This window comes from Pelodiscus sinensis, chromosome 9, assembly GCF_049634645.1.
Source record: "Pelodiscus sinensis isolate JC-2024 chromosome 9, ASM4963464v1, whole genome shotgun sequence".
In the NCBI taxonomy this organism is placed as follows: domain Eukaryota; kingdom Metazoa; phylum Chordata; order Testudines; family Trionychidae; genus Pelodiscus; species Pelodiscus sinensis.
Window position 1 is genome coordinate 6,321,413 of NC_134719.1, and position 25,649 is coordinate 6,347,061.

Below are 25,649 nucleotides of genomic sequence, written 5' to 3' on the forward strand. Positions count from 1 at the left end.
CTAATAGGGAGCAGTATCCTGGAAAGCTAAGCTAGCAATGCTGTCCCTCAAAGGTGTCTCCTCCCTCCCCACTATGCAGCAGCCTCAGGGCTCAGCACTCTGTAGACCTTGTGCTGAGAGGCAGCGAGGAGAGACTCAGACTTTCCCAGGCTCTAGTTTAACTGGCAGAGTGATAGGACAATTGATGCATGTTGCTGTTCTCCCGCTCTTCCCTATGCAGGTGACTCTCTGATTCTTGTGGATGGATGGGTGGGGGACTAGTTAAGCCAACCCCTCCCCCGCTGCAGCAGCATTCCAATGTCATTCGCAAGCCAGCTGCTCTCCACAACCTGACAGAATTTACGGTTGATATTTCGGCTAAAGAGACAATTGAAATTCCCCTTCCCCATCCATTATCACCGCATAATCTATACAATTCATCAGCTCCGCGGCCATGTCAATAAAGAAAGGGGGAAGAGGCCATTAGTATTCAAAGCACGTGCACTGCACACGGCAGCAGGTTTATGATCTGCACAACCTGAAATAAGCACTTCTTTTCCCTGGGGACTTGGGTTAACACAGAGTGGCTGCAAGTTAATTCGCTTATAGTTTATTAATATACATCCCTTCCAGCTTGTGCGGGGAAGGCAGGCTAGAATACCTGTCCATGCCACATCTGCAGTAATTTTCAGTGCTCTGCCTGCCGTTCAGCCCAATGCTAAAATGCCGTTTCCTGGTTTTCACTCCCCCTCACTTCTCCATTCTGGCGTGTATCTTTGCCACACCGCATGTCAAGTTATCTGATCCGTTGTAGTTGCTGCTTCCTAGTCAAACATCATCCATTGACTCTCCCTCATATCAGTCTGTCTTGACCTTTCACCTTCAAGGGGCAGCACAACCGTGAGAGTCATAATTCCCCTATTGGCTCTCCATTTGCGCCAATAGGGAAATATTCAGCTACTAGGCTAATTATACTGTACCCCAGGCCAGCTCTGCTTCCCTGCCCTGTGCATTGCAGGAGAGGAAGAAGGGCATGGAAGGGCACTCCTTAGCTTTTCCACTGCTTACCTATGAGGGAGGCAAAGTAATTGTCCCATGGAGGCTGGTTTCCCCCCGCTCTCTGACTTGTGAGGCACATCTCCTCTAGAGAGATGTAAAAGGAGATGCCTTAGTGCCTGACAGAGGTGTTCTAGACACCCAAAGCCTCGCCTATTAATTATGATGATTATTATAGGAAAGGGTCATGTGTCAAGCTTAGAGAGTGAAATAGATCACATGATGGAGATGACATTGCCCCAAATTCTTGACCACCTGGAAATTCACAGCTGGCACTGTGTTGCATCTCCATGACCACTCAGAATTGTAGGGACACGCTCGATAGAACCCATACCCCCTTCTCCAAAAGGAAAGGCTTCTTCTGTTGCAGTGAAAGGAGAATCAGCATCAGCAGCTAACAACTTCGGTTTTCAGATGAGACCAGTCCTCACCATTCAGCCAGATTTTCTACAGAATTTAGCTCCTATTAACACATCTAAGTAAGGGCCCGAGTTTCAAGCACTCGGGACACAGAGGGACACTCGTATCCAGATTTACCCACATTTTGGAAAATTCAGTCTCCAGAGTGTTAGCCTGGAGAGGGATCCTTCCGTCAAACATAAAGAAGCTCAGGACTCATCAGCTCTCTGCCACGGAGAAGGAAGAGCTATGTTTCACCCAGACATAAGACCATAAGAACATAAGAATGGCCATGCAGGGCCAGACCAAAGCTCCACCTAGCCCGGTAGCCTGTCTGCCAACAGTGGCCAGCACCAGGTGCCCTGGAGGGGATGGACCGAAGACAATGATCACATGATTTGTCTCCTGCCATCTTTCTCCACCCTCTGACAAACAGAGGCCAGGGACACCATTTCTATCCCCTGGCTAATAGCCTTTTATGGACCTAACCTCCATGAAATTATCTAGCTTCTCTTTAAACTCTGTTATAGTTCTAGCCTTCATAGTCTCCTCTGGCAAGGAGTTCCACAGCGAGACCAGGCTATAAGTGAGTTTTCATACACCTCACTGACAATGAAATGAAAGTGGAAACTTTCCATAAGTGGTTATCCTTTCTACTCTCCTAAAGTGATATACCACCACACATTATTTAATATTGTTTTATTAATATAATATTATTTTATATACCACATGCTTATTATTTAGATTTCTCTTGGAATTGTTTTTGTGTTACATGATGCTGCCCTACGGACTGATATTATAAATTATACAGCAAGCTGGCATCACTTTAAGTACTGCAATTTAAAAAAGAAAACAGCTGTCACCCAGGAAAAAACAAATATTACCTTAGGCAGCTATTGTTTTTCTAATAACTGAATGGGATTTTACACACATACACAAAACTTTGTCTAGAATAGAAATGCTGGACTTTTTCCATCTAGATATGATAAATCCATCACAGACTTAAGGTTAAATACCAACTCTTCAACTGTCTAAGATGATAAAACTAGATCACAGGCAATGTGATTACTTCAGGGTCTACATGAATGATCACTAGTTGCTTGTGATAGCATACAAATTGGTACAACTAGAGAAAAAGCTAGGATTTCGGTCCACAGGGCATTTAATAAAAAATGAGTTCCTTAGCAATCTTCACTCGCATATGGCGAATCTGTGGTTTAGGTTAGCAGATGCTACTTAAATATGGGGAAAAAAATTGAAGATTGCCACTAACTCTGAATAAAAATTCAATGCACTGTATGGCTTACACCACTCCAAAATTGTGATTTAAAATTAAAAACACTGCTGGGACGTCACGTGCACACAGAATGTGGGTGATATTCCTTCCTTTTCACAGCGATAGAGTTTGTTTACTCTAAGGGGAAATGTGTATGGGGAGGGTGTAAATCAAGGCAGAATTGAATTGAGCCCTGAATACATAGGCTACGTCTACACTGGCCCCTTTTCCGAAAGGGGCATGCTAATTTTCAACTTCAGAATAGGGAAATCCCCGGGGGATTTAAATATCCCCCGCGGGATTTAAATAAAGATGTCCGCCGCTGTTTTCCGTCTTGGGGAAAAGCTGGAAAAAAGCGTCTAGACTGGCCCGATCCTCCGGAATAAAGCCCTATTCCGGAGGATCGGGCCAGTCTAGAGGCTTTTTTCCGGCTTTTCCCCAAGCCGGAAAACAGCGGCGGACATCTTTATTTAAATCCCCCACGGATTTCCCTATTCTGAAGTTGAAAATTAGCATGCCCCTTTCGGAAAAGGGGCCAGTGTAGACGTAGCCATAATGTATACACTTAAAACCTATTTTTCCATGTCACGGGATGAGTCCACCTGTTCCCCTCAGGAGGGGGCTTCTGCTGTGGTTCTCTGCTGACTGGTTATGGCGTCTGGGTGCCTCTCCTTCAGGAGCTCCAGTGGCATCTTTTTCCTTGTCAGCAGTCAGTCCAGACTGAGTTGCTCCCCAGACCTGTATAGCTGGCCTCGAGTTGGGGCATGTCTACCACGGCTCTGAGGAAAGGGCATTCTTAGCCAGGCTTAACCCCAGAAGCCCCAGCACAGGGGTTGGTACATCCCATCACACCCCACTGATAGTTATTTTTCCACAATTAACTCAGGGCTTGTCTTCACTGCTACAATTAGCACAAGTTAGTAGTACAGCAAGGCAAAGACAGGTTTCCCATCCTTCAAAATATTTGAGATTTTGCAATGTTTTCCTGTCCCGAATCAAGATGAAAAATGTTTGCAAACCAAAAGTCCACAAGCAAATTCAGTTCACATTAAACATTTCTTGGATTTATCCTTTTGACATAGTATTGTAATTTTAATTTCAAAATAAAAATGCTGTTTAAACTGAAAACCTGTCCCTTTTTTTAATATTTCCAAAAGCACCAAAACAGAACATTTGATGAAGTTTGAAATATTTTTCAAAAAAGCTTAATGTGTCAAGAAATGTGTGGAAATGGCCCCTCCTCACCTGAGAAGAGTCTTGGTTTCAATGAATCGTCATTTTTCATCCAAAAATGTTAGTTGAAAATTCTCACTCAGACCTATGGTAGTTAAGTTACTCCGTTGGAGCTAGCCCCATTTGAGTGAGGCATATTGTGAAACACTCAAACTATATAAACCAGTAGCAGTCTTGTGGCACCTTAGAGACTAACAAATATATAGTGTATCTTGAGTTTTCATGGGTTTTACCCAGGGTAATGGAGTCAGTCATCCTTCTGCCAAGGAATTTCACTACCCAATTACAGAAAGAGTTTGCAGAACTGGAATTCATTTACAGATTTGACACTGTTACCCTGGGTTTTAACATCTCCATTTCACCATCAAAAGCAATGTATTTCCACTCCAATTCATCAGATGAAGCAGGTTTTACCCTCAAAAGCTCATGATTCAGGTTTTGGTTAGACTCTAAGGTGCGACAGGATTGCTCGTTGTTTTTAAAGTTACAGACACACATGGCTTCCCCACTGAGACGTCAAGCTATCCGGAACAATTTGATTAGCTGAGTAAGTGACTCGCTCATCAGTTGATGAGTTATGCTAATTTCTTTACAGCCTGCTCCTGCATCTTGACTGCATTACTAGCTTGACAATCAGCAGTCTTTGGGTTTCACCCTCTGATGGGTCAACTTGTTTAAAGCACCATTTAACTCAAGCTAGAGATGTGTGCGCGCGCATGTGTGGACAGGACAGAAACGCACACATTAGCATCCAATCCTACAAAAGTTTGAGCCCCTCCAATGAGGGGTAGAACATCAAAATTCCATCGTTATGTCACTTTACGCAACACATGAAGTCAACTGCCCATCTCCTCTGCTCAGGTGTAGGAGTACCAGGTGCAGCTCAGGAGCAGGGTGGGGGAAAAAAGTCTCTCTCAAATGTTTTTGTGCATTTCTAATCCTGGGGCCATCTGGACACCACTTTGGTCCACAATAAATGTAGAGCAACCTTTATGTTGCTCTAATTCAAGTCAGCACCTAACAACTCCAAAGGCTGTTCCTGCAGCGAGGTGTTATTAAATTGTAAGACAGCCCTGGTTGTGCTCCATGAACCAGCAGCCAAAACAGGGCATGGTGGGGAAACTAAAACAGCAGATAAACACCACCCCAAAATAGCTCGATAGACCAAGTCTCCAAGGATCATCAGATAAGCCAGCTTTATCAAACAGAGCTGCAATCAATGTTAAAACAACAGCATCACAAGGAAGGTATAAACAGGGCGGAGGGGAAAGGAGAGAAATAATATGATGACTTTGAAGAGCAATGTGCACTCAGTGTCTGGGGGGTGGGGGGAGTCCATAGTGCAGTCCGCAGATCACATTCCACTAATTGTCGCCCAGACACTTCCCTCTCCAGTTGCTATCATGCAGTCCCCGCTCTTTCCAAGCGTAGCCTCTCTGGGATTTAAAGAGCAAGGTTCCTTTAACACCTTGTCCTGAGGCAGAAGAAGAGGAGTGGAGAGGGAGAGATTGACAGGGCCTAGGTATCTGTAGCTCCAAACAAGAGGCCCACCGCGAGCAGGCCCTCACATGCCGCAGCAGCCAAGAACTAGACTGAAGCCTGGGAGAGACAAGATGGCCGACTGGGGACGCCCTAGGATGGGAGCCAGGAGAAGCTTGGCATGAGGAAGGAATCACCAGAGAAGGCCAAAGGGGAGCTGCATGCAGCATGACTGTTGCCTAGAGCTGAATGAGGCTTGTGACCTGGTCCTGGGAGCCAGAAGAGAGGCTGTAATTAGCTAAACAGGGAGGTTGTTGCTCTGAGTGGGTTTGCAGACAGCAGCAGAAGAGAGAGACAGAGGGATGGGTGAGGGAAAGTTTACTGGCACCAAAAATGACCAAGAACACCCTAAAGCCACTGCCAGACTGGAACTCAACCTCAGGGTTGGATGCCTTGTTCGGTGTCTGCCCCTTCCTATTGTGGTACCATGGGGCCTTGCGTTGGATGCAACCCTATTTCACCATGCTCTCCATCGTCCTCCCCGCCCCCTGGATTTTCTCCAGTCATCCCTCTGTAAATAAATATTTCCCTTTCCTACCTTCGTTGTACTATTTTTGTGTGAGTGCATGCACGATTACTCTGGGGGAGAGGGTAACACACGACCATGAGGTGGAAAGAAGTCTCCCTAATGCATTCCTGCATGGGTCTTTTCTTGATCAGATCTGCCTGCAGAGCGGACTCCATCTTGGCCATGAGAGCACCTGTAGTCATGCAAGTGCGACTGGATAACATTCCTGTGGCAAATACAGGTTATGTGGGGAAGTAATAATACTAACCCCTGGCGAATAAATCCCACTGAAAGTAACTAAAATATAACAGCTGGAAATAAGGAGGTGGAGCCACCATCACAAGACCAGCCAGCTGTTTGTGGACCACCAGCAAGAACACTGTTGCGGGAATGGTCAATATCTGTACATATATAACTGGCAAGTTAATAGATAAAATGCCAGCAGAAGGCATCCAAGACTAGATAGTACCATTGCTACGATCTGTAGGAGTACTGAATTGTGTCTTGCAAATGACTTTCTCTATGCAAATCTTTACATCAGCTCTTAAACGCCATGAACCATAGTCTGGCAACTGCTGGTATAACAATAGATCTCAGTTTATTCCAATATGAGTGCAGAGATCAGTGCAGCAGGCTTTACCCTTTCTTCCCCTGCAAGCTTTCAAAACAAATTTCTGCTTTTGGCAACACCTGTACAACCCCCGATATGCCAGTATTTAAGAACAACATTCAGCTGAACAGTTACACCGCTTGTTACTGATGAAGCGCTTTCCAGATCTCAAAGCATTTTACAAGCGCTAATAACTCAAGCGTCTCTGCCTAATTTTAGCTATGCAGGTATGTAATTATTATCCCTAAATTACAGATGGGGAAATGGCAGCGCAGTGATATTAAGCAAGTTGGCTGGAGCCTGCAGTGAGTCACTGGTGAGTCCGGAATAAAATCCCAGAGTGTAGGAATGAACCGTCGTGAATTACAGTCACAAACACATTTCAAAAGACAGCTTTTAAAAAAGGAGAAAAAGGACTGAGATGGGAACCTAAGTGCATACAGCACAAAACTTCAATTCTCTTGGCTGGCATTCCGGAGCTGACTGCTCATGCGAATGGTTCCAAGGCAATAATCATGAATGGTGCTATTTAAAAGGGAAATAAATGGCCCTGTCTCTTTAAGGAGATCAGGCCTCATTTTTTGGCAGAATAATAGCAGATATAAAAAGAGCCACGATTTCAATATTTCTCATTATGACTCCTCTCCCAGCTCCTCTAAAAATAAAAGGCCACTCTGTAGCTCTAGATCAATCTAACTAAAAGGAGAAGGGTGCACTTACAAGTGCAGAATAGTGGCATTGACGCGAGTGAAACATTAGTCACATACAATATTGTCACCATAACGTGGTTTTCCAGCCTTTGCAACAACTTGTATTAAATTAGGCATTTTTTTTGCACCAAAAGCAAAATAAATATAGCTTTATTTAATGCTACTAAAAGGTTCAGATTCAACGGAGAGCCTGAGGCATGCGGTTTTGTTATTAAAGCACATATGCTGACTCTATTGATTAGTGCAGTCCTCTGTGCAAGAGAATTTGTCACATCAATAGCAACTGAAAAATACTCTGGGGCTGTAATATGGTTTAAATGAGCAGTTACCACATCAATATAAAGAGCATTTTCAATGGCAGTAGATGGGAACTCTTTCGCAAGCTGCTATTTGTTTTAAGATAAAGGACAACAACGTTTTACAAGGGAGTTTTTTTAAGAGATGGTGAGCAAAACAGCAGCCACTGATGCGGTCTTAAGATCACAGCAGTCAACGAGCAATAAGAGCAGCATGCGGGTGGGGGTGGGGGGAATCCAAGCAAGGAGGCAATGGCTATTCTACAAGCCATGTATAGGAATGAGAGACAAAGAAAACACCCTCTATCATCTCTGCCAAGGTTCTCTCTATTACCACTGGCCACCGTCTACTGGTTCTCTAAACATAAACCCAACATGGACTCTGCCTTTGCCGTTATATATACCTAGGTTTCAGTTAGTTCCATTCCAACTCATCTGATGAAGTGGGTTTTACCCACGAAAGCTCATGATCCCATATATTTGTTAGTCTCTAAGGGTATGTCTAGACTACAGGCTTACGTCGACATAAGTTTTGTTGACAGAATCTGTCGACAAAACTTATGTCGACATAGAGCGTCTAGACTACATCCAGTTCTGTCGACAAAGCAAGCCGCTCTGTCAACATAACAGTGTGGACGCAAAGGACAGTGTAGATGCAATAATGCCTTCTATCGACAGAACTCTGTCAACAAAAGGTGTTATTCCTCGTAGAACGAGGATTACATACGTCGACAAAACTGCTGAGTTTTGTTGACGTTATGTCAACATAACTCAAAGGCAGTGTGGACACAGGTATAGTTTTGTCGACAAAAGTCCACTTTTGTCGACAAAACCCTGTAGTCTAGACACACCCTAAGGGTATGTCTAGACCGCATCCCTCGGTCAGCAGAGGGATGCAAATTAGGCAGGTCGACATTGCAAATGAAGTGGGGGCTTAAATATCCCGTGCCTAATTTGCATAAAATGGCCGCCGTTATTGCCGACTCAGCACTTTGTCAGCAAAAAGCGGCAGTCTAGAGGGGGACCTATTGAGAAAGAAAGCCTTTTCCGGCAGATCCTGTAAACCTCCTTGCTGGAGGCATAAGGGATCTGTCGAAAAAGGCTTTCTTTCTCGACAGCTCCTGCGGTAGACTGCGGCATTTTGCCAACAAAGTGCTGAGTCTGCAAAAACGGTGGCCATTTTTATGCCCCTTCGAAACTTGATGTGTCCCCTGCACTGGGTTAGTGTGCACTAGGAGTTTGTGGTAAATGATGGCTATATCCAAGTAGGGGAATCTATTGCTGCCCCATTATGGCAGATTTCTAGCTGATTGGTTTTTCTTTTCATCAGCACAATAGCTCCTGGCCCCAGCTCCAGCTCCATCCAGCTGGTTTGGGGGCACCCTTAAAGATGCAGCCTTCTGGGAACTTTCCCCGGCTGGATAGAGTGGTTGAATTGGTGCTGCTGTTAAAAATGGGTCAGCAAAGTAGCCGCCTTCCTGGTCTACTTCCACCACCAGCCTGGTGCATTTTTATTATTGACCATTTGCATTGCAGAAGCACCTAGATGCTTGAGTTGAGACTGGGGTTCCATGAGTTAAGCACCACACATGGATTGGGTAAACGCCTTGCTTACTTGTCACAACACAAGACAGTGACAAAGCTGAGAATAAAGCCCAGGTCTTCTGAGACCCAGTCCAGTGCTCTATCCATTGGGCAACACTGCCTCTCATAGCTACCACCTATATAACCAAGCTATATCCAGGATTAAAAAGATCAGACAAAAGAAATGTATGGTAAGTATCGGGGAAAATGCATTGACAATGACACAGATTAAAATAAGACTAGTCAAGAGGCTGATCACAGGCCAAATCCAAACCGCCAGAAGCTTTGAAGAGATGCTGAAACCTGTTTTTATATACTTATTAATTACAGGTGATCCCTGACTTATGACCCCCTGCATTTACGACCATTTTTTTCATGGGAGATGGCTCCTAAAACCCCCAATTTACGTCTGCAGCTCGCATTTACGATGGCGTATGACGCAGACGCCACATGTCATCCCAAAACAGGAAATGCACAAGGTCAGTCAGACTCACCAGTCTGCAGCTGCTGCTTGGACTGTGCGCGTCTCCACCACATCCGTCTTCACTTTTTAGTTATTTTTGTGTATTATTTGAACTATTTAGTTTAGTTTTCCTCCATTTCCATAGTCAATTTTGGCATTTTTAGGGTATGAAATGGGTTTCCCAGAATGGAACTGCCATTTATAACATTGTGCCCATGGGAAATAAGCATTCGACTTACGACAGCTTGACTTACGACAGTTCTCCAGGAACTAATTAGGTTGTAAGTGCGGGGGTCGCCTGTAATTTTATATTATTTTCTCTGAAGTCGGAACCTTGACTATCCCTTGATCAAGAAATTTAGAGCTGAACAAAAGAAAATGTAATGCATTAAAGTGTGGAATAAACTCTCAAAGGAGGTGGTAGAAGAGTTATTGCTTGAGTCCGTTATAATTCATTTGGCAAGAGCCCTACAAAATCTATAGTCAGAAACAAGCCTGCATTTTCAGGGGACTGGATCTCTCTAATTTGCCATGCATGATTTCTGTGATTCTGTACATTCTGAGAAAGCATCATACACTCAAGCCAAACAATCTCCACTCAGAGTTCTGTGCCACCAACCTTTTGTTTGTTAAAAAATCCAACTCAAGAAAACGAGGAGCAGCGAGCGCTGTAAGTTTTGCAGAAGATGAGACATTTCACAGTATCCTGATATCTTTTGGGTAGCTGCTTATTTTATGATGACTAATAGGCAATTACTATGGTAATACTGCAATACAACATGTGTGAGGTCTGGGAATGAGAAATTATAGGTAACTACTTTGGACTCATTTCTATGGTAACAAAAAGTAATTGTCATTAAATACCAGTTACACGGTGGCTGTACCTGGTAATTATAGATTTTTATGCCCAGAAACATAAATAAAACCAATACATTTATTCAAAGGTCTATGATTGTTTACTTATATACTGTTATATAGAATACACAAAGACAAACGCTTAATTAGGGAAAATAAACTCCACCGAAAGCATCATCTTGTCATTCTCAGATGGATACCCTGTTTTTTCAATTCAGTTCAACTTGTGAATTACCATGCGTAGAGGAAAAAGAAACAAACAAACAAAACCAATATCCTCTTTCCCCACATAGCAAACTAGGTGAAAAATAATCAGGGATATTTACACAAATGACATGACATGTGTGAGTAGCCATAGCTCACAGCAGGACAACTGTTAGAACCCAGCAGACATAGCCAGACCACAGTAACTTTTACCAATGGATTTTCCAGGCCTGACGACAGGTGGCCAAAGGACTTGGTGTTTCAAAGGGGCCTAGAGTTGCTGGCCATTGTTGCGGTGATGTGGTAGTGGCAGCTGCCAGAGACCTGAGCCCTTTTGAATTGTTGCTGGCGTGCCGTGCCAGGTGCTCTGCACAGCTTTGAGGACTGGAAGGTGAGGCCCAGCACCATAGTCTGGGTAGTGCGAAGGGCTATTTCTTAAGGCCATGCCCTTCCACTTTAGGTCCCGTCCCTTCCGGGGGTGCAAAGCCCCCCGGCCCGCAGTGGCTGTCAGCCCCACTGGGGTTTTCAGATAAAAACAATACCAACAACCACAACAAAAAGACTCCATCAAGTAATTACCCCTGAAGAAGGAATTGACCTTAGGTACAGTGGCTGCTTCCTTAGGCTCTCTACACCATGTACATATCCAGATATATTGAACTACCCTCTTTAGGAAGAAAAGGGTTTCCCTTGTTTAAATTAGGAAATATCGATAAAGTAACACGCAGATTGAAGAGAGTACTTTAAAACTATTCATAACTCAAGCCGCTGAATGCTCTTATTAAGGTACGTGAGTTTTCTATTAATTTTACAGGCGAGGAAGGGGATGCAGAAAGGTTAAGTAGCACAACCAGTCACTGGAGAAATTGGGAGTAGAACTGTGAATTCACAACCCCATGTTCTTCTATCTAGACTTGTGGTCACCACCTAGTAGATCAGGTAGATCCTGGAGCCTCCAACGGGATCCTGACTGGTTTGGCCAGGAGGCTCTCAAGTCCTAGAACTTCAGCTGCTCCTCTCCCCACTGCCCTGCTGCTCCTGTCCTTTGCTTTGGAGCTACCTCCCAGGAACCGCCTGCTTGCTCTGCAGTGTGGGCAAGGCAGACGAGGGATGCACTAATGTCAAGATGTTCCCCTCCCAGCATCCCCATACCCCATTTCCACAGAATGAGCAGGGCAGGGCCTTGGAAAAGGGGCAGGGCAAGGGCCTTGGGGTTTGAGGTACCTCCTGGATTGACTTAAATTCAGAAAGTGATCTCATGCTTAAAAAAGGTTAGAGAGCCCTGATCTGGAGCCACTGCCTCCTATTCAGCAGATTATTTAATATTATAGAGGAAAAAACCAACAGATCCCTAGTAAAGTGTCCTTAATGCGGTGCAATGAACGCCCAAATGTATATATAAGCAGCTGGATCTTTCGAGGGAAACAGGCACTGTTTTTGTATGTTTGTTTTCTGCTACATTTAATGCTTCAAAAAAAGCACTGCAATTTCACAGGTGTTTAGCAGTGTATATAGATTAACGGCAATTAATTAAATTAAATGGCTTGGTCCTCCTAAAACTTTCCTGAACACCTGTCCCGTGAAACAATTTATGTTTGGCAAGAATAATGGGCTTGATCTTGGTTTCTAGCAGAATATTTTGCAGATCTACGTTTGCCATCTCATTTTCCTTTGTTATAGGTGGTCTCTTCAAGTATTTCCTGAATGTGAAAATTAAACTTTAAACTATGAGTAGAACCCACAGAAAAGACCTGGAAATTGTGCTGCTGCTACTGCAAAAAAAAAAAAAAAAAAAAAAAAAAAAAGTTTGATCATCTACTCCACTCCCACATAGCAAACATGAAATTACAATGAAAGCCTTCCAAACACACCTTTTCTGGGCTGGAGGAGTGTTAATGAATTCTTGACCCACTTGGTGATCCAAAACCTTTCCCAAAACAACAGTGCCTAACTGGATACGTTTTGGACAGCAAGTGCAGTAGGCTAAGAAACGACTGTTTAGAGCTTCTCTAAGCACTGAGGATATGTCTACGCTACAAGGCTAAGTCCGGATACCGGAGGTATCCTGAAATAGTTACCCTTTGTCTACACAAGTCGTCTATTATTTTGAAATGTTTTTGAAATAACAGGTGCACTTTTTCACCATCTCAGTCAACCTTGTTGCACGCGGAATAAAAGACGGCTCGAAATAACACTTCTTTTCGAAATTTGGCACCTTGTAGATGTGCCAAATTTCAAAATAAGCTATTTCGAAATAAAATCGAATGGGTAGCAGGTTTAAAACTAATAAAAGGAAGTTCTTCTTCACACAGCGTGTTGTCAACCTGTGGAACTCCTTGCCAGAGGAGGCTGTGAAGGCTAGGACTATAATAGAGTTTAAAGAGAAGCTGGATAAATTCATGGAGGTTAGGTCCATAAAAGGCTATTAGCCAGGGGATAAAATGGTGTCCTTGGCCTCTGTTTGTCAGAGGCTGGAGAGGGATGGCAGGAGACAAATCGCTTGATCATTGTCTTCGGTCCACCCTCTCTGGGGCACCTGGTGCTGGCCACTGTCGGTAGACAGGATACTGGGCTAGATGGACCTTTGGTCTGACCCAGTACGGCCGTTCTTATGTTCCTATGTTAAGATAAGCAATTTGTGTAGCGCAAATTGTGTATCCTATTTTGAGTTTAGGGTGCAGTGTAAATGCACTCTGAGTTATCCTCATCAGCATTCATGGTCATTACTGTTGTGGAACGGAGAAGAAAATACTTACTCACTGGTACCCAGAGAGAGAAGATGTAAAAATCTGGGTAAGAGAATGGAAAATGTCTCACCTCCACTGAGGATTTTTTTTCCCCTTGGCACATTCTCTTGCATATTCCTCACCTCAGGGCAGAGTCTTCTCTATTAGAAAAAAATAGCAGCAAATTTTGACTTCTTGCTATCTCCCTATGACAGGTTTTGGTACTTTTGAAGTGTATTCAGCAGGAGAGGAGGAAGGGAATGAGGGAGCAGTAAACAGTGGTCCCTGTAATGTCAGGGTTTACTATGGATCACTAGCATGGCTCTATTGAGAGATGTTCTTTACAGAAGCATGGACCAGTAGAAATGAGAACAGCCTGAGAACAGCTCCTTGCCCGATTCATAGATACTGAGTTTAAAACACATAAATCCCTCTGCTTTTAACTGAAAATAAGGTCCAACCCCCTCGGATCGAAGAGAAAATAAAGAAAGATGTTATAGTCAGATGAGGAAACTGGGCGTCACGAGAGCAGAGTTCTATGCCTGAGGAAGCCACTGGCTCACTTTTTGGCATTAGAAATTATAATATTCACGACTACACAGTGATTGTCTTTTATGTCTACAAAGCATCTGGGAGGAGTAAATCCCAGCTCAGGTGGACGGACATACAAACGTAACCGCACTAGCTTCTAAAAACAGCACTATGGCTGTCATGGCTCAGGAAATTGCTTGGGCTAGCCATGTGGGTACGTATCCTGGGGTCAGGCAGGATAATATTTGGGTGGCCAGGCCACGCTGCTGCAGTTATTATTTGTAGGCATTCATTTGAGCAGAGCTAGCACATGTACAGCTACCTATACTGGAAGCTACATCACCCAGATGCTCTGCAGAAATACCCTTGGTGAACACATGTTAGAGGAGCACACAAGGAGACTTCACAACCACTGACGTGGGGACAAGTGAGGAAGTGGAGCTGTGGCCCTGTCCTTTCTCTTCTCACACATGATGAACTGGCAGAGGATGGTTCGTGCCTCAGAGACTATCTCTTCTGATGCTTCTTCTGGGGCAGGGCAGCTCCATGTTACCCTCAACTCAGCGTGCAACCACATAATCCAGCCCTCAGAGCCCACCGACCTCAGAGAGCTGCTGGAATAGAGCTGGATTAATTAAAGGTGTTTTCAAGTCCTCCTGTGGAAGGTGCTATTGCAACTCACACACATTCTGGATGTGATTCCCTGTCCCATCTAGTGGCACTGAGACCACTTACAGACAGAAGAACGTGTCTGCTCTACAACCTTAGCTGAGAACCAGCTGGCTTTTAGCTCATGCAGTAAAGGCTCATGCACTAAGCTCCAGAGGTCTCAGGTTCGATTCCATCTGCAGATGACCGGGGACCGCCAGCATGATGCTATGGAAGTACAAAGCATGCGGAAGTCAGCTCTCTGCCCTTTTTGGTGATTTTCTGCTCTTTCTTTCAGGGCCTGTTTTAGAACCGAGGGCCATATGTGGCCAACCATTTTGATAACAGTTGAAGAATAAATTCAAAGTGTGACTGAGTCCAAGTGCCCCACAGTGGGGTCCTAACCCTCACTGCTCAGCCACAGAAAATCTGGCTGGCCCAGTCCCCAGGCCTGCCTGAAGGAAGGCTGTCAGATATTCAGTACCAAAATGGGAGCCAGTGTGAAGGAGGCCGGACCACTTTCATCTCACTTTCATCTACACAGCACTCTAAAAGTGAAATATGATATGCAGTTTGTACTATGCAAATGGTGTATCTTATTTTGATTGAATTTCAAAATAGGTTATTTCAAAATTTAGCATGTCAACACAGCACCAAATTTTGAAATAACGTGTTATTTCGAGATATCCCTTAACCCTTGTGGAATGAAGGTTACCGGGATGCCGAAATAGTGCGCCCGTTATTTTAAAAAATATTTCAAAATAACGGGCAGCTTGTGAAGATGGAAGGTCGTTATTTCGGGATACCTCTGGTGTCCTGAAATAGCCGTGCAGTGTAGACGTACCTGTAGTGCCTCTGCTACCCATCCCTCAACGAGCCAGTTGCCTAGGTTTCACTTAACATCCAATTTCCACAAATATTGACACACATGCCTTTGAAATTCATGTCCACGAATATTTGTTCCAGAAAAAAAAAAAACGTGTATGTACAAAGCATATAAATAAGCATGCCAGGACATGTTTCTGTGCCCCAAGCACAAATGTTTTATAGCTCTGATATTAAACTCACTTGCTGCTGGTGATGAACATTTCACCACTGGAAAGTCCCCACAGAGTCACAACCCATTTGCTCCGTCCCCTGGAGTATTAGCAGTCGTTTGCAGACAATAGACAATTTTGGCATTGCTGTTGCTGTGTTGGCTTGCAGCGCTAACCTCAGAGAGTGAGCACTTGGAACAAAGTGGCTGTTATCCTAGAGTGGATCATAGGCCCAGCTGCTCCAATATCCTGCTTCTAGATAGCGGTTACCATGAAAAAGTCAGCCAGCTGTTACCATACTGTCTTACATCAATCAGCGGTTATTTCTAGTGCTGGCTGGAAAACAAGGAACCTGTTTTGCAAAAACATTTGAGGTTTTAGAATTTGTTTTCCTCTGCATCAGGCCAGACTAATTTTATAGCCTAATGCTTTCACCTGGGATGAGGAAGGTCTAGATTCACATGCATGTTCTGCTCGAGTCTTTCCCAACTGGGCAGAGAAGGAATTGAACATGGATATCTCATATGCCAGATGAGTGCCCTAATCATTGGGCTACTTGCTATTCTATGGGGTGTTTGTCTGTCTTGTCCTCTGTTCTAACCATAGGTCAATGAAGGGACTATACCTGCCACTGCATAGTGGACGTAACCCAACTTTTTAATAGTGACCACTGTGTTTTAGGTTTCAGAGGCTGCTGAAGGCACTCTCATAATGTGCCTGGCCAGCTATGCAACACTGTGTGTAGGGGGAAAATTCCCTGACAGAGGCAGGTGATCAATCTGCAATCCAAAGTGCCACATTTAATTGCCCATTCCGTTAGCGTGCATCGCGACAAATGGGAACCCTCAATAAACCAGGGAAATAGTCACCCGCCACTACTTTGAGAGGTAGATAGCATGAAGAAAATTCAAGTGATGGAGAATTACTGAGCATGGCACTAAAAACTCTCCCCATATCAGCAGCGTAGAACTTACACAGCCAATAGATCTCTGAATCACACATCCCGTATGCATGACTGCTCTCTTCAAGTGAGTGTGCACATAACAGGGTCGGCACTCACCTCACGCGAGCACCCGTTTGGCCAAGTGCGACTTCCTGCACTGCCTTCAGTCTTTTAAAAGCCTTGCAGCTACTCAGCCCTCTGGCCAAGTCATACCCTTTCATGTAACCGCAAACTCCTTCCAGAGTGTACCTCTAACAAGGGCCCATCCCGGTACCCTCTATAAAGTGTCTCTCTGAATCCAGTCTTTCAGACTGTTTCCCCTCTTAATATGAGACTTGTCATCATGGAGACAGCATTCTAACAGCTCCCCACTTTGAGCTGACTCAAACCAACCCTGATCATCTTCCTTCCAGGTCTGGGCTGCCACTGAGCTGCCTCTAGATCTGCAGCTCTTTTTATAGTCCTTCCTGGCTCCTGATTGGCTGGTTCCTCCAGAGCCACTCTAGCTCCCTGGAGAACTTTTGTATGGCCCTCTTGGCCTTAGGGCCTAGCCCAATTACAGTGTGTTAATCCAATCAGCGAAGAGAAAAGTACAAGATGGACTTTTCTGACCAGTGACAAGTAAGTCTCTGTGTTGAAATCTCAAATATTAGCAATCAATCCATGGAGGGTGGTTATTTTTTTTTAATTCAGTCAAATTCAAGCAAATAAATCATGAACAGCCTGAGGATTTTCCAAGAGCAGGAAATAAATTGTTGTAAATTACTCGCTCTGCACTATCTTACTACAAATCATGTACATTACCTGGTGTTCTGTATTCTTTTCAACATAATAGGTAACATTCTGTTTATTATACTCATTTTTAAGTTATTAGTTACATTCGGCCTTTTGCAAACAAGATAAAAAAATTGCAAACAGATCAGATGCTTTTCCAGCTACCTCATTAACAGTCCTTTTAGTCCAGGAGAGCTGAACATTTTGCATAATATGAAAGGCTAAAATGATAATGTGCTATCAGCTCAGCAATTATGAATGGAACTGTAATGTCCTTTCATAATACCTGGCATCGGCATCCCAAAGGACCCAACAAATTATGGGCCAGATGTATGTCTGTGAAGCATTGTGCACCTGAATAGCAGTGTATAAATAACAATTCTGCCAGAAAAATCTCCAGAGCAAATAGATTTATTTGGGGAAAGGAAGATTACTTAGTAGCCACTGGAGTTCTCTAAATATTTTGTCTTTGCAGATTTTAGGATTAATGTGGCATGGATCCTGGAACCATTTCAAGACCAGAGGACCATTAAGAGGTATGACCATTAGCATGCACACCCATGGCAGAGCCACCATTTCAAAATGTCATTATAAAAGAAGGGACCCGTAATCCCACCTCTGTTTCTTTGCCTGTTCTAACTAGAGTTGCCAGATGGTTTAACCAAAAATACCAAATAACTCCCCTCCCCCCAAAAAAACCACTGGGGAAAAAATTCTGTTGAGAAAAAAAAGGGGTGAGACCAAAGTTGTTGAACAAAAACAAACAGAAAAAGGACCCCGATAGTTAAGCAAAAAAAAAACAAAAAACAAAAAAAAAACCAGCATGGCCCCTTTAAGAAATGCTTTTGAGGCTTTTTGGCCCTAACAGGCTGCCGACGGCCTTCCACCATCTTGTCTTCCTGCTCCGGGTCAGACAGCTCTCCTGCAGAACCAGGTAAGCACCCAGGATTTTCCCCTCCTGGCCGGGAAAAAAAAAATCAGAAAGTATCGGACATTTTAGGTGTCCAGTATTTTTTGAATATTTTTACTGGACAGGAAGCGAAAATACAAGACTGTCCAGGTCAATACCGGACACCTGGCAACCCTACTTTTAACCAGCTAAAGCTTTTCCAAGGCAGCAGGGAATTCATGGAATGTCAGTGTGGCTCTAAAGAGCCCCTGCCCACCCAAAATCTCTCAACATACCTCCTGTTTACTTCACCTCACATGAAACTGCCTTTGCCGATCCCTGCAGTTGGAGTTAAGACGACAACAGACAATGGAGGGAGGACAGTGGTGACATACAATGGAAGATAACGAACTAACTCATCAGCACCTTTTTCTGCAATATGCTGGTTCTTCCTCAGAGGTCTCCCATCCATGCACTAACGAGGCCCTATCCTGCCTAACAATTAAATACCTAATTAGATCACAGCCGAAGGTACTATGGCTGCAGTGTGTGTTATTTAGTCCTGCATTATAAGCAAAATTGCATACAGTACATTAAATCTCTCAGGGGCTTCTCTTCCAAAGATACGCGTGATGGATGTAATTGCCCACAAACAAATCATCAGCTAATCAGCTGCTTTTCATTATTACCTCCCACAGCACATCTATTTTGTAAATAAATGCATTTAAGAGCAAACAATTTTAGAGAAAACAAAAGATTCCGGGGATATGTTTTCAACCGAGGAGGAGGAAAAGTGCTAATTCAAATATTAAAATGAAGCAAAATTAACATAGGATGGGATGATTATTCCATTCCATGTATCACTACCTATTACCGTAAAATAATAGACAGAAATCTGTGACTTTAATGGATGATCTGGGTAGCTGAAGAGAATTGTGATTGACTGAAGCATTTACATAGAGGCTGATGAACAGCATAATGAATGCATTTACAAAACACGGCTAAGGTCTAGTGAGGATTTAGCTGAATTTAATCCGGACATCCAAAGGGGCTTGTAGAGCAAATATCCTATAATAAACCATATGCCTAGTCCTGCATGCCTTACTCAGGCAAAGCTACCACAGAATACACTTGTTCAATGGGACGTGAGTTCAGCGAGAGTTTTGCCTGTGCAAGGACTTTTGACCCGACGATAGTGTTGGACCATATGAGAGTTATCAGTTCACATGTAATATTTTATTTCTGCCCCAAGTCCAGTTAATGACAAACAAAGAAAACTCAACTGTGTTCCAGTTAGTGGTAAAACAGTGCAAAGTTATAAGCAATCCATTATGATTTGCTGTTTCAACGTGACATACGGTACCTGTAGTTTCCTAGATACACCCCATCTGGATTAAGCATCGGAGCTATTTTGAAGACCAAGTGATCTCGCAGTATTTTAGCTATGGGATGCTGGCTCACGAGGAAGTCAATTATACCTGGGAGAAACATAAGAAAAAAAATGTTAAGAGCCTCTTTGTTATAAAAATACAATTTCAGCCTATATATGTTAGGCTAAACGTTGAAACAAAAACAGATATTCCTTTTAGTTCCGGGCAGGGCTGAGGGCTCCAACATTCAGATAGGGCTTTTAATTCTCCAAGTGCTTTGCAGATATTAGCCACATAATCCTTATCATTCCTCAATGAGCTAAACAAGTGCTTCATCTCACCCCCTGGTTACAGCTGAAGAAACCCGATCCTCATGGGGTGCAACTAGGAAGAGCCTTACTGAAGTCAGTAGTTTTATACCGGCTGAATTTCAAACCCAGGGAAACTGAGGAAGTGAGCTGACAAGCTGGATTTCCCTCTCCCTTACACCTGTGTAAATCAGGAGTAACTCCCCTGACCTCAATGGGGTTACATCAGTTTAAAACCAATGCAAGGTGGAGGAGACATCAGCTTTGTCTACACTTAAAAGTTTAGAGCACAGCCACGGCAGCGCTTTCAACTAAAAGCGTGGCCGTGGCATGAGTGCCGGGAGAGAGCTCTCCTAGTGCTATCTGTAAACCACCTCCACCAGGGGCGTAGCTGACAGCATTGTATCCTGGTTCACAATGGCGCTTTACAGCACTGTAGCTTACTATGCCTGGGAGGGCATTTTTTCACACCCCTGAGCCAGAAAGTTACAACGTTGTAAAGTGCCAGTGTAGACTTGTCCTCAGACCTTAAGTATGTTTCCTTAAGATCACCGTCAGTAGAAGAGCCTTCATTAGAACAGGGGTTCCGATCTACATTCATCATGTGCTCAGACCATTTCAGTACATCTTCTTTACCCTAACACTGGTGTTTGAGGAGGGAACACTTGCCACCTACAATTCCACTAACGTGCTGAAAGGGGTTGGCCACATTAACAGGAAGGGGAAGAAGAAAGGCAGTGTTGTGTTTTGATTTGACGCCTCTTCTTCCGCGTAGTTGACACGGATACAAGTATTTGCCACCAAACAAATGTGAAGGCAAATTGAGCTCCTCTGCCATTTTGAGACACCTAGAGATCGATCAGAACTATTTTCTGTTTCCTGGAAGGTCCATCCTGCGATGCAAGGAACTCCTATCGCATTTCCCCAGAATAAAGCAAATCATTGAGCTACTGGAGCCGGATCAAACTAAGCAGAGGAAAATTAAAACAGATTAGGAAAATGTCACAGACGTTCTGGGAGCCTGTGACAAGGTGTCTGCCCTTTAAGGGCAAAATCCAGCCTTGAGTGAGGGCTAAGAGTCAAGCTGCAGCGGAGGCAGTTATTGCTCATTGGGGCCTCGCTGGGGGCTATATCAAGAAGGGCTCCTGGAGATAGAAAAAGGAAGGACTTAGTCTTGCGTTGGCTGGAGAACAGGAGGGACCTGGTTGCCTGGGAAGCAGGAGGCTATCTGGAGGTAGAGCAGGGCTGAGGAAGGAAGGCAGGGCTGGGGAAGCTCCGGCCAGGCAAGCTCCCAGGCTGCAGAGCCTGAAGCAAGGCCTGAGGCTACTAGGGATGAGGAGAGGCATCCAGGGGAGGCAGAGGCAGCAGGTCCACACACTCTTGCCAATGATGAGCGGCCATTACAGACTGCACTTTGCCCCTGAGGCAGGGTCGGATGAAGACTGGCAGTGGGTCATTGAGGCAAGGAGGGTAGAGGGGAACTGGATGTTCCCTGAGAGGGCAGGACCCTAAGGGTGTGTCTAGACTACATGCCTCCTTCGACGGAGGCATGTAGATTAGCCAGATCGGAAGAGGGAAATGAAGCCGCGATTAAAATAATCGCGGCTTCATTTAAATTTAAATGGCTGCCCCGATCTGCCGATCAGCTGTTTGTCGGCAGATCGGGGGAGTCTGGACGCGATGCCCCGACAAAGAAGCCTTTCTTCATCGACACAGGTAAGCCTCGTGAAACCAGGCTTACCTGTGTCGATGAAGAAAGGCTTCTTTGTCGGGGCATCGCGTCCAGACTCCCCCGATCTGCCGACAAACAGCTGATCGGCAGATCGGGGCAGCCATTTAAATTTAAATGAAGCCGCGATTATTTTAATCGCGGCTTCATTTCCCTCTTCCGATCTGGCTAATCTACATGCCTCCGTCGAAGGAGGCATGTAGTCTAGACACACCCTAAGAGTGCAGTGACTGATAAACACCCCTCTCCCACGGAAGGAAGTTGAGAGACACTGGAGTGGGCACTGCTGGAGGGCAGTGTCCTGAGGAGAATGCCATGGTCTGGAAGCGACGCGGGTCTGGAAGGAAGCACGTGGCGTGAAGACATGGGGAGACACCAGCCAGAGGAAGGAGCCCTGCAGGCATGGGAGCTAATTCCCAGTGCTACTGGAAGGTTGTGCCATGGTGGTGGGTCCACCCAGTGATAGAGCCCCATCCCCTGTGTCTTTCAAAACGGGGTAGGACAGAGCTCAGGAAGAAATATAGAGCAAGAAATATTTCAGCAGTGATGGGATAGCCTGGAATAATTAAATGACTTTGACAACTTCTAGCATCTCTTATTTTTATGGGATAATTAATGTTTATTATCTGAATTCCACAGACCATGTTGGCATAGTGGTTTGGCTTTTGCAAGGCAAACACATAAAATTAAAGTGGAGTCCAAAAATCTCCTGAACAGTCCTCATTTCGACCCATTTGCTAATATCCATTTTGTACATTAAACACTGGAAGCAGATCTAAACCACTGCTGCTACTGTTAGTGAATTCTACATTCTGGCATAATGGAGACACCTTTAGATTCTTAGGTAAATAGTCCATCACCGAGCCTAAACATCCACACTTTTTGGTCAACTAATGATTTTTTTTCTCTGCAGAGCTTGAAGGAGAGAGGATCTCTTTCCACAGGGAGGTCTTCCAATGGGAGAGAGACTCATTCTGAACTTTTGGAGCTGTAATTTATATGGTTTAGGAGATGTTTCTTCAGCTACCTCCTCTCAGATAAGAAAACTGAATGCTGATCTGCTTTTTAGTTAGTGTTACGTCTTTCTTTCTTGGCATAATAAGAACACAAAGAAACCAAATGGGTAGAGCCAGGGTCCCAAGTAACTATGTTTACTAATGATACCCAAACACAGCAGGACTAGCTATATTCAGCTGCTGCAACTGCTTTCCAATTGCTTCTAAAATAGTGCAGTGTGAGCACCACTAGAGGGCTCCCCATGGACAAATGCCTCGGATTCCCCTCGACTACCGTTTTCATTCTGGTAGTTGTTCTAGCTGCTAGCCCCACTGTGTCTGAACTTTTGGCGCTCTGCTCCTATGGCAACCTTTGCCTCTGATGGGACTTGATGAAGGCTTTTCTTGCTCTGTTTCTGTTATTTAACGCAGTCTCACTTGTAGATCTAGGCACTGATGATTTAAACTTCACACAGGAAACTCTTCGCTTCTTGTACTGAAGACTTTGGTAGCGGCGGGTATTTAGAGCATTTCAAATAGCTTGTCTGAATGATGACAAGGGCTTATTGGCAGGAAAGCACTGAGGTGACAGTGGGGGTGTTTCTACACTGCAATTAACATCCCACAGCTGGCCCATTGCAGCTGACTTGGACTTGTGGGGCTCAGACTAAGCAGCTGTTTAATTGCAGCATAGACGTTTGCGTTAGGGCTGAAGCCCAGGCGCTAGATGCATGTGAGATGGGAGGGTACCACAGCTAGGCTAGGGCTAAAGCCTGATCATCTACACAGCAGTCAAAGTGCTCCTTAGCCTGAGTCAGCCCTAAGTGCCTACCTGCAGCGTAGACACCACCCTTTATTCTTTGCTGTAAGCACGTTTCTTGATTTAAGGTCTGTAACAAGCCACCCAGAAAACTTCCTCCTCCTGATTAATTCTCTGTAGTGGGATTCTTCTTATTTATTCTTCCTGTTACAATAGGTTGTCCACCTAGGGTCCCACTATGCGATGCCCGATATAAACACATAAGAAGGGATAATCATTGCAGTGACGAGCTTATAGTCTTTATAGACAAGACAGCCAAAGGATGATGGGGAAAACAAGATAATACGATTTACATCATATCATGCTCTAGGCTGGTGGCACAGCCAGAATTAGAACCTATATCTCCTGAGTCCCAAGCTGATGGATTACCTACAAGGTCACACTATCTTCCAATTACTATGCTCCTATTGAGATAGTTGCTCTAACTTTTCCGTATTTTGAGGCTTACGGATAACTGAAGCTGAATAAATGCTTCAGTTTTTATCTGTGAGGGAAGGCTATGTCTTCTTATTGTGAGTCATATGTGAAAATAGTAAAGAGTTTTTAAAAAAGCCTCTGAAGTCTAACACTGAAATAAGAATAGTCCCAGGGAGCATAACACAAAAGGAAAATATATTTATGCATTCACACCCCATCGTAAAATGATTATAAACAACCACAACAAATCAGAGTTTTTCCTACAGAGGAATTTGCTTATCCAAAGATATTTAAAATTAAAAGATAGATGCTGCATTATTTTTAAAAATGCCTCACAAAACTTGGTTCTTGTTTTAATAAATCAACACAAATTACATTTTACAGTTTCTATAATCAGCAAGAGACATATCAGTGTATCTCATTAGGCCAAGGTTAAGAATTTGGCAGCAGCCAAACCCCATTTAATATCATTTACTTCAAGGCAGACACAGCAGATGCCCTAATTTATTTGTTGGTCTTTGTCTTAAAATAACAGTTTGGTGGTAAACAGGAAGGGTAATGATGCCAGTCACCCTTGTTAGTGGCTAATAATTGCTTAATTTGTCCACTAATTGACCTATGCTACTGGTGAGGCGTTGGATCGTGTTGCAGGGCATGAAGTAAACAAGGCCACTGGAATGTTACCTTAGAGAATGACTTCTGGAAATGAATCTACTTATTGCAATAAATTTTCTTTTCACAGATGAGCAGATTAATTGGTCGGCCAATTAGTCTGCTATTAAAGGAAAAAAAGTGCTGCCATAAAGGGGTTGGATTTTTGGAACCATAGCTGCAGTCTGGGTCAAATGAAGAGTTCCAATTTGAATCCGTCAAATCAAACAAGAAATAAGAAAAACATTATTAATTATTATTATTATTATTATTTTAAAAAACAAGTCTCTGTGGCTAAATTCTCTATGGAAATTCTTGATCAACTCAATACTGTCTTTGTGAAGACGTCAGAATAAAATGGAGAACAAGATGGATGAGCCCAGCACACAAGTTAAAATGTGGACAATAGCCCTCAAGTTTATAGAAACAAAGAACTATGAAAATATGGGACCTTTTCATTACAGACATGATTTATTCCAGAAATCATCTTTGGCATTATTATTATTATTTACAATAATAATATACAGTTACAGATACTGCCTATACCCTGAATAGCTCAATCTAATTTCAGACACAACAGAGAGAGGGGCTGATCCAAAGTCCATGGAATTCATTCTATTGGCTTCAACGGGTGTTTGGTTCTGGCACCAAATTAAAAAAAAAAGAAAATGGGACAAAGGAAATGAAAGAAAAGAGATAACAATAACACTTGTTTTGACATGTGTGCAGCATTTTGAAGGTTCCATGAATTTAAGGCTGTTTCTTTGCTTGATATGGCCTGCTGAATCCATCTTCACTTGAAACTCTATTAGCTCAGACCTCCTCCCCATTCAATCAGAGCTGCATCTCCATCTTTACTTGGTCTACTTGCTGCCTTCAAGAATGCTGACCATGCTCTACTTTCTTTCTTCTCTGGGGTTTTGCAGCTCGAAAGATCATTGGCCCTTCTCTGATGCATGCTCTTTTAGCATCTCTTATTCTCCAAACAGCTGTAGATGTCCCTCCAAGTCACTCTTCCATCTTCACCGTGCATCCTATCATGGCTACCTCAACCGCTCTGATAATTTCAACTGTCCTTATGAAGATTTGCCTCAAATTA

General features: G+C 43.8%; 1 protein-coding gene across 2 annotated transcripts in view; it reads right to left on the bottom strand.

Moving 5' to 3' along the window:
* Window positions 1–25,649, bottom strand: part of BEND5 (BEN domain containing 5) — a 1,533,100-nt gene that overhangs the window by 278,487 nt on the left and 1,228,964 nt on the right. For both annotated transcript variants that reach the window (XM_075935948.1, XM_006126434.4), the window contains one exon: window positions 19,624–19,738. In XM_075935948.1, the coding sequence (XP_075792063.1) occupies window positions 19,624–19,738 (115 nt within the window). The remainder of the gene's footprint in view (window positions 1–19,623; window positions 19,739–25,649) is intronic.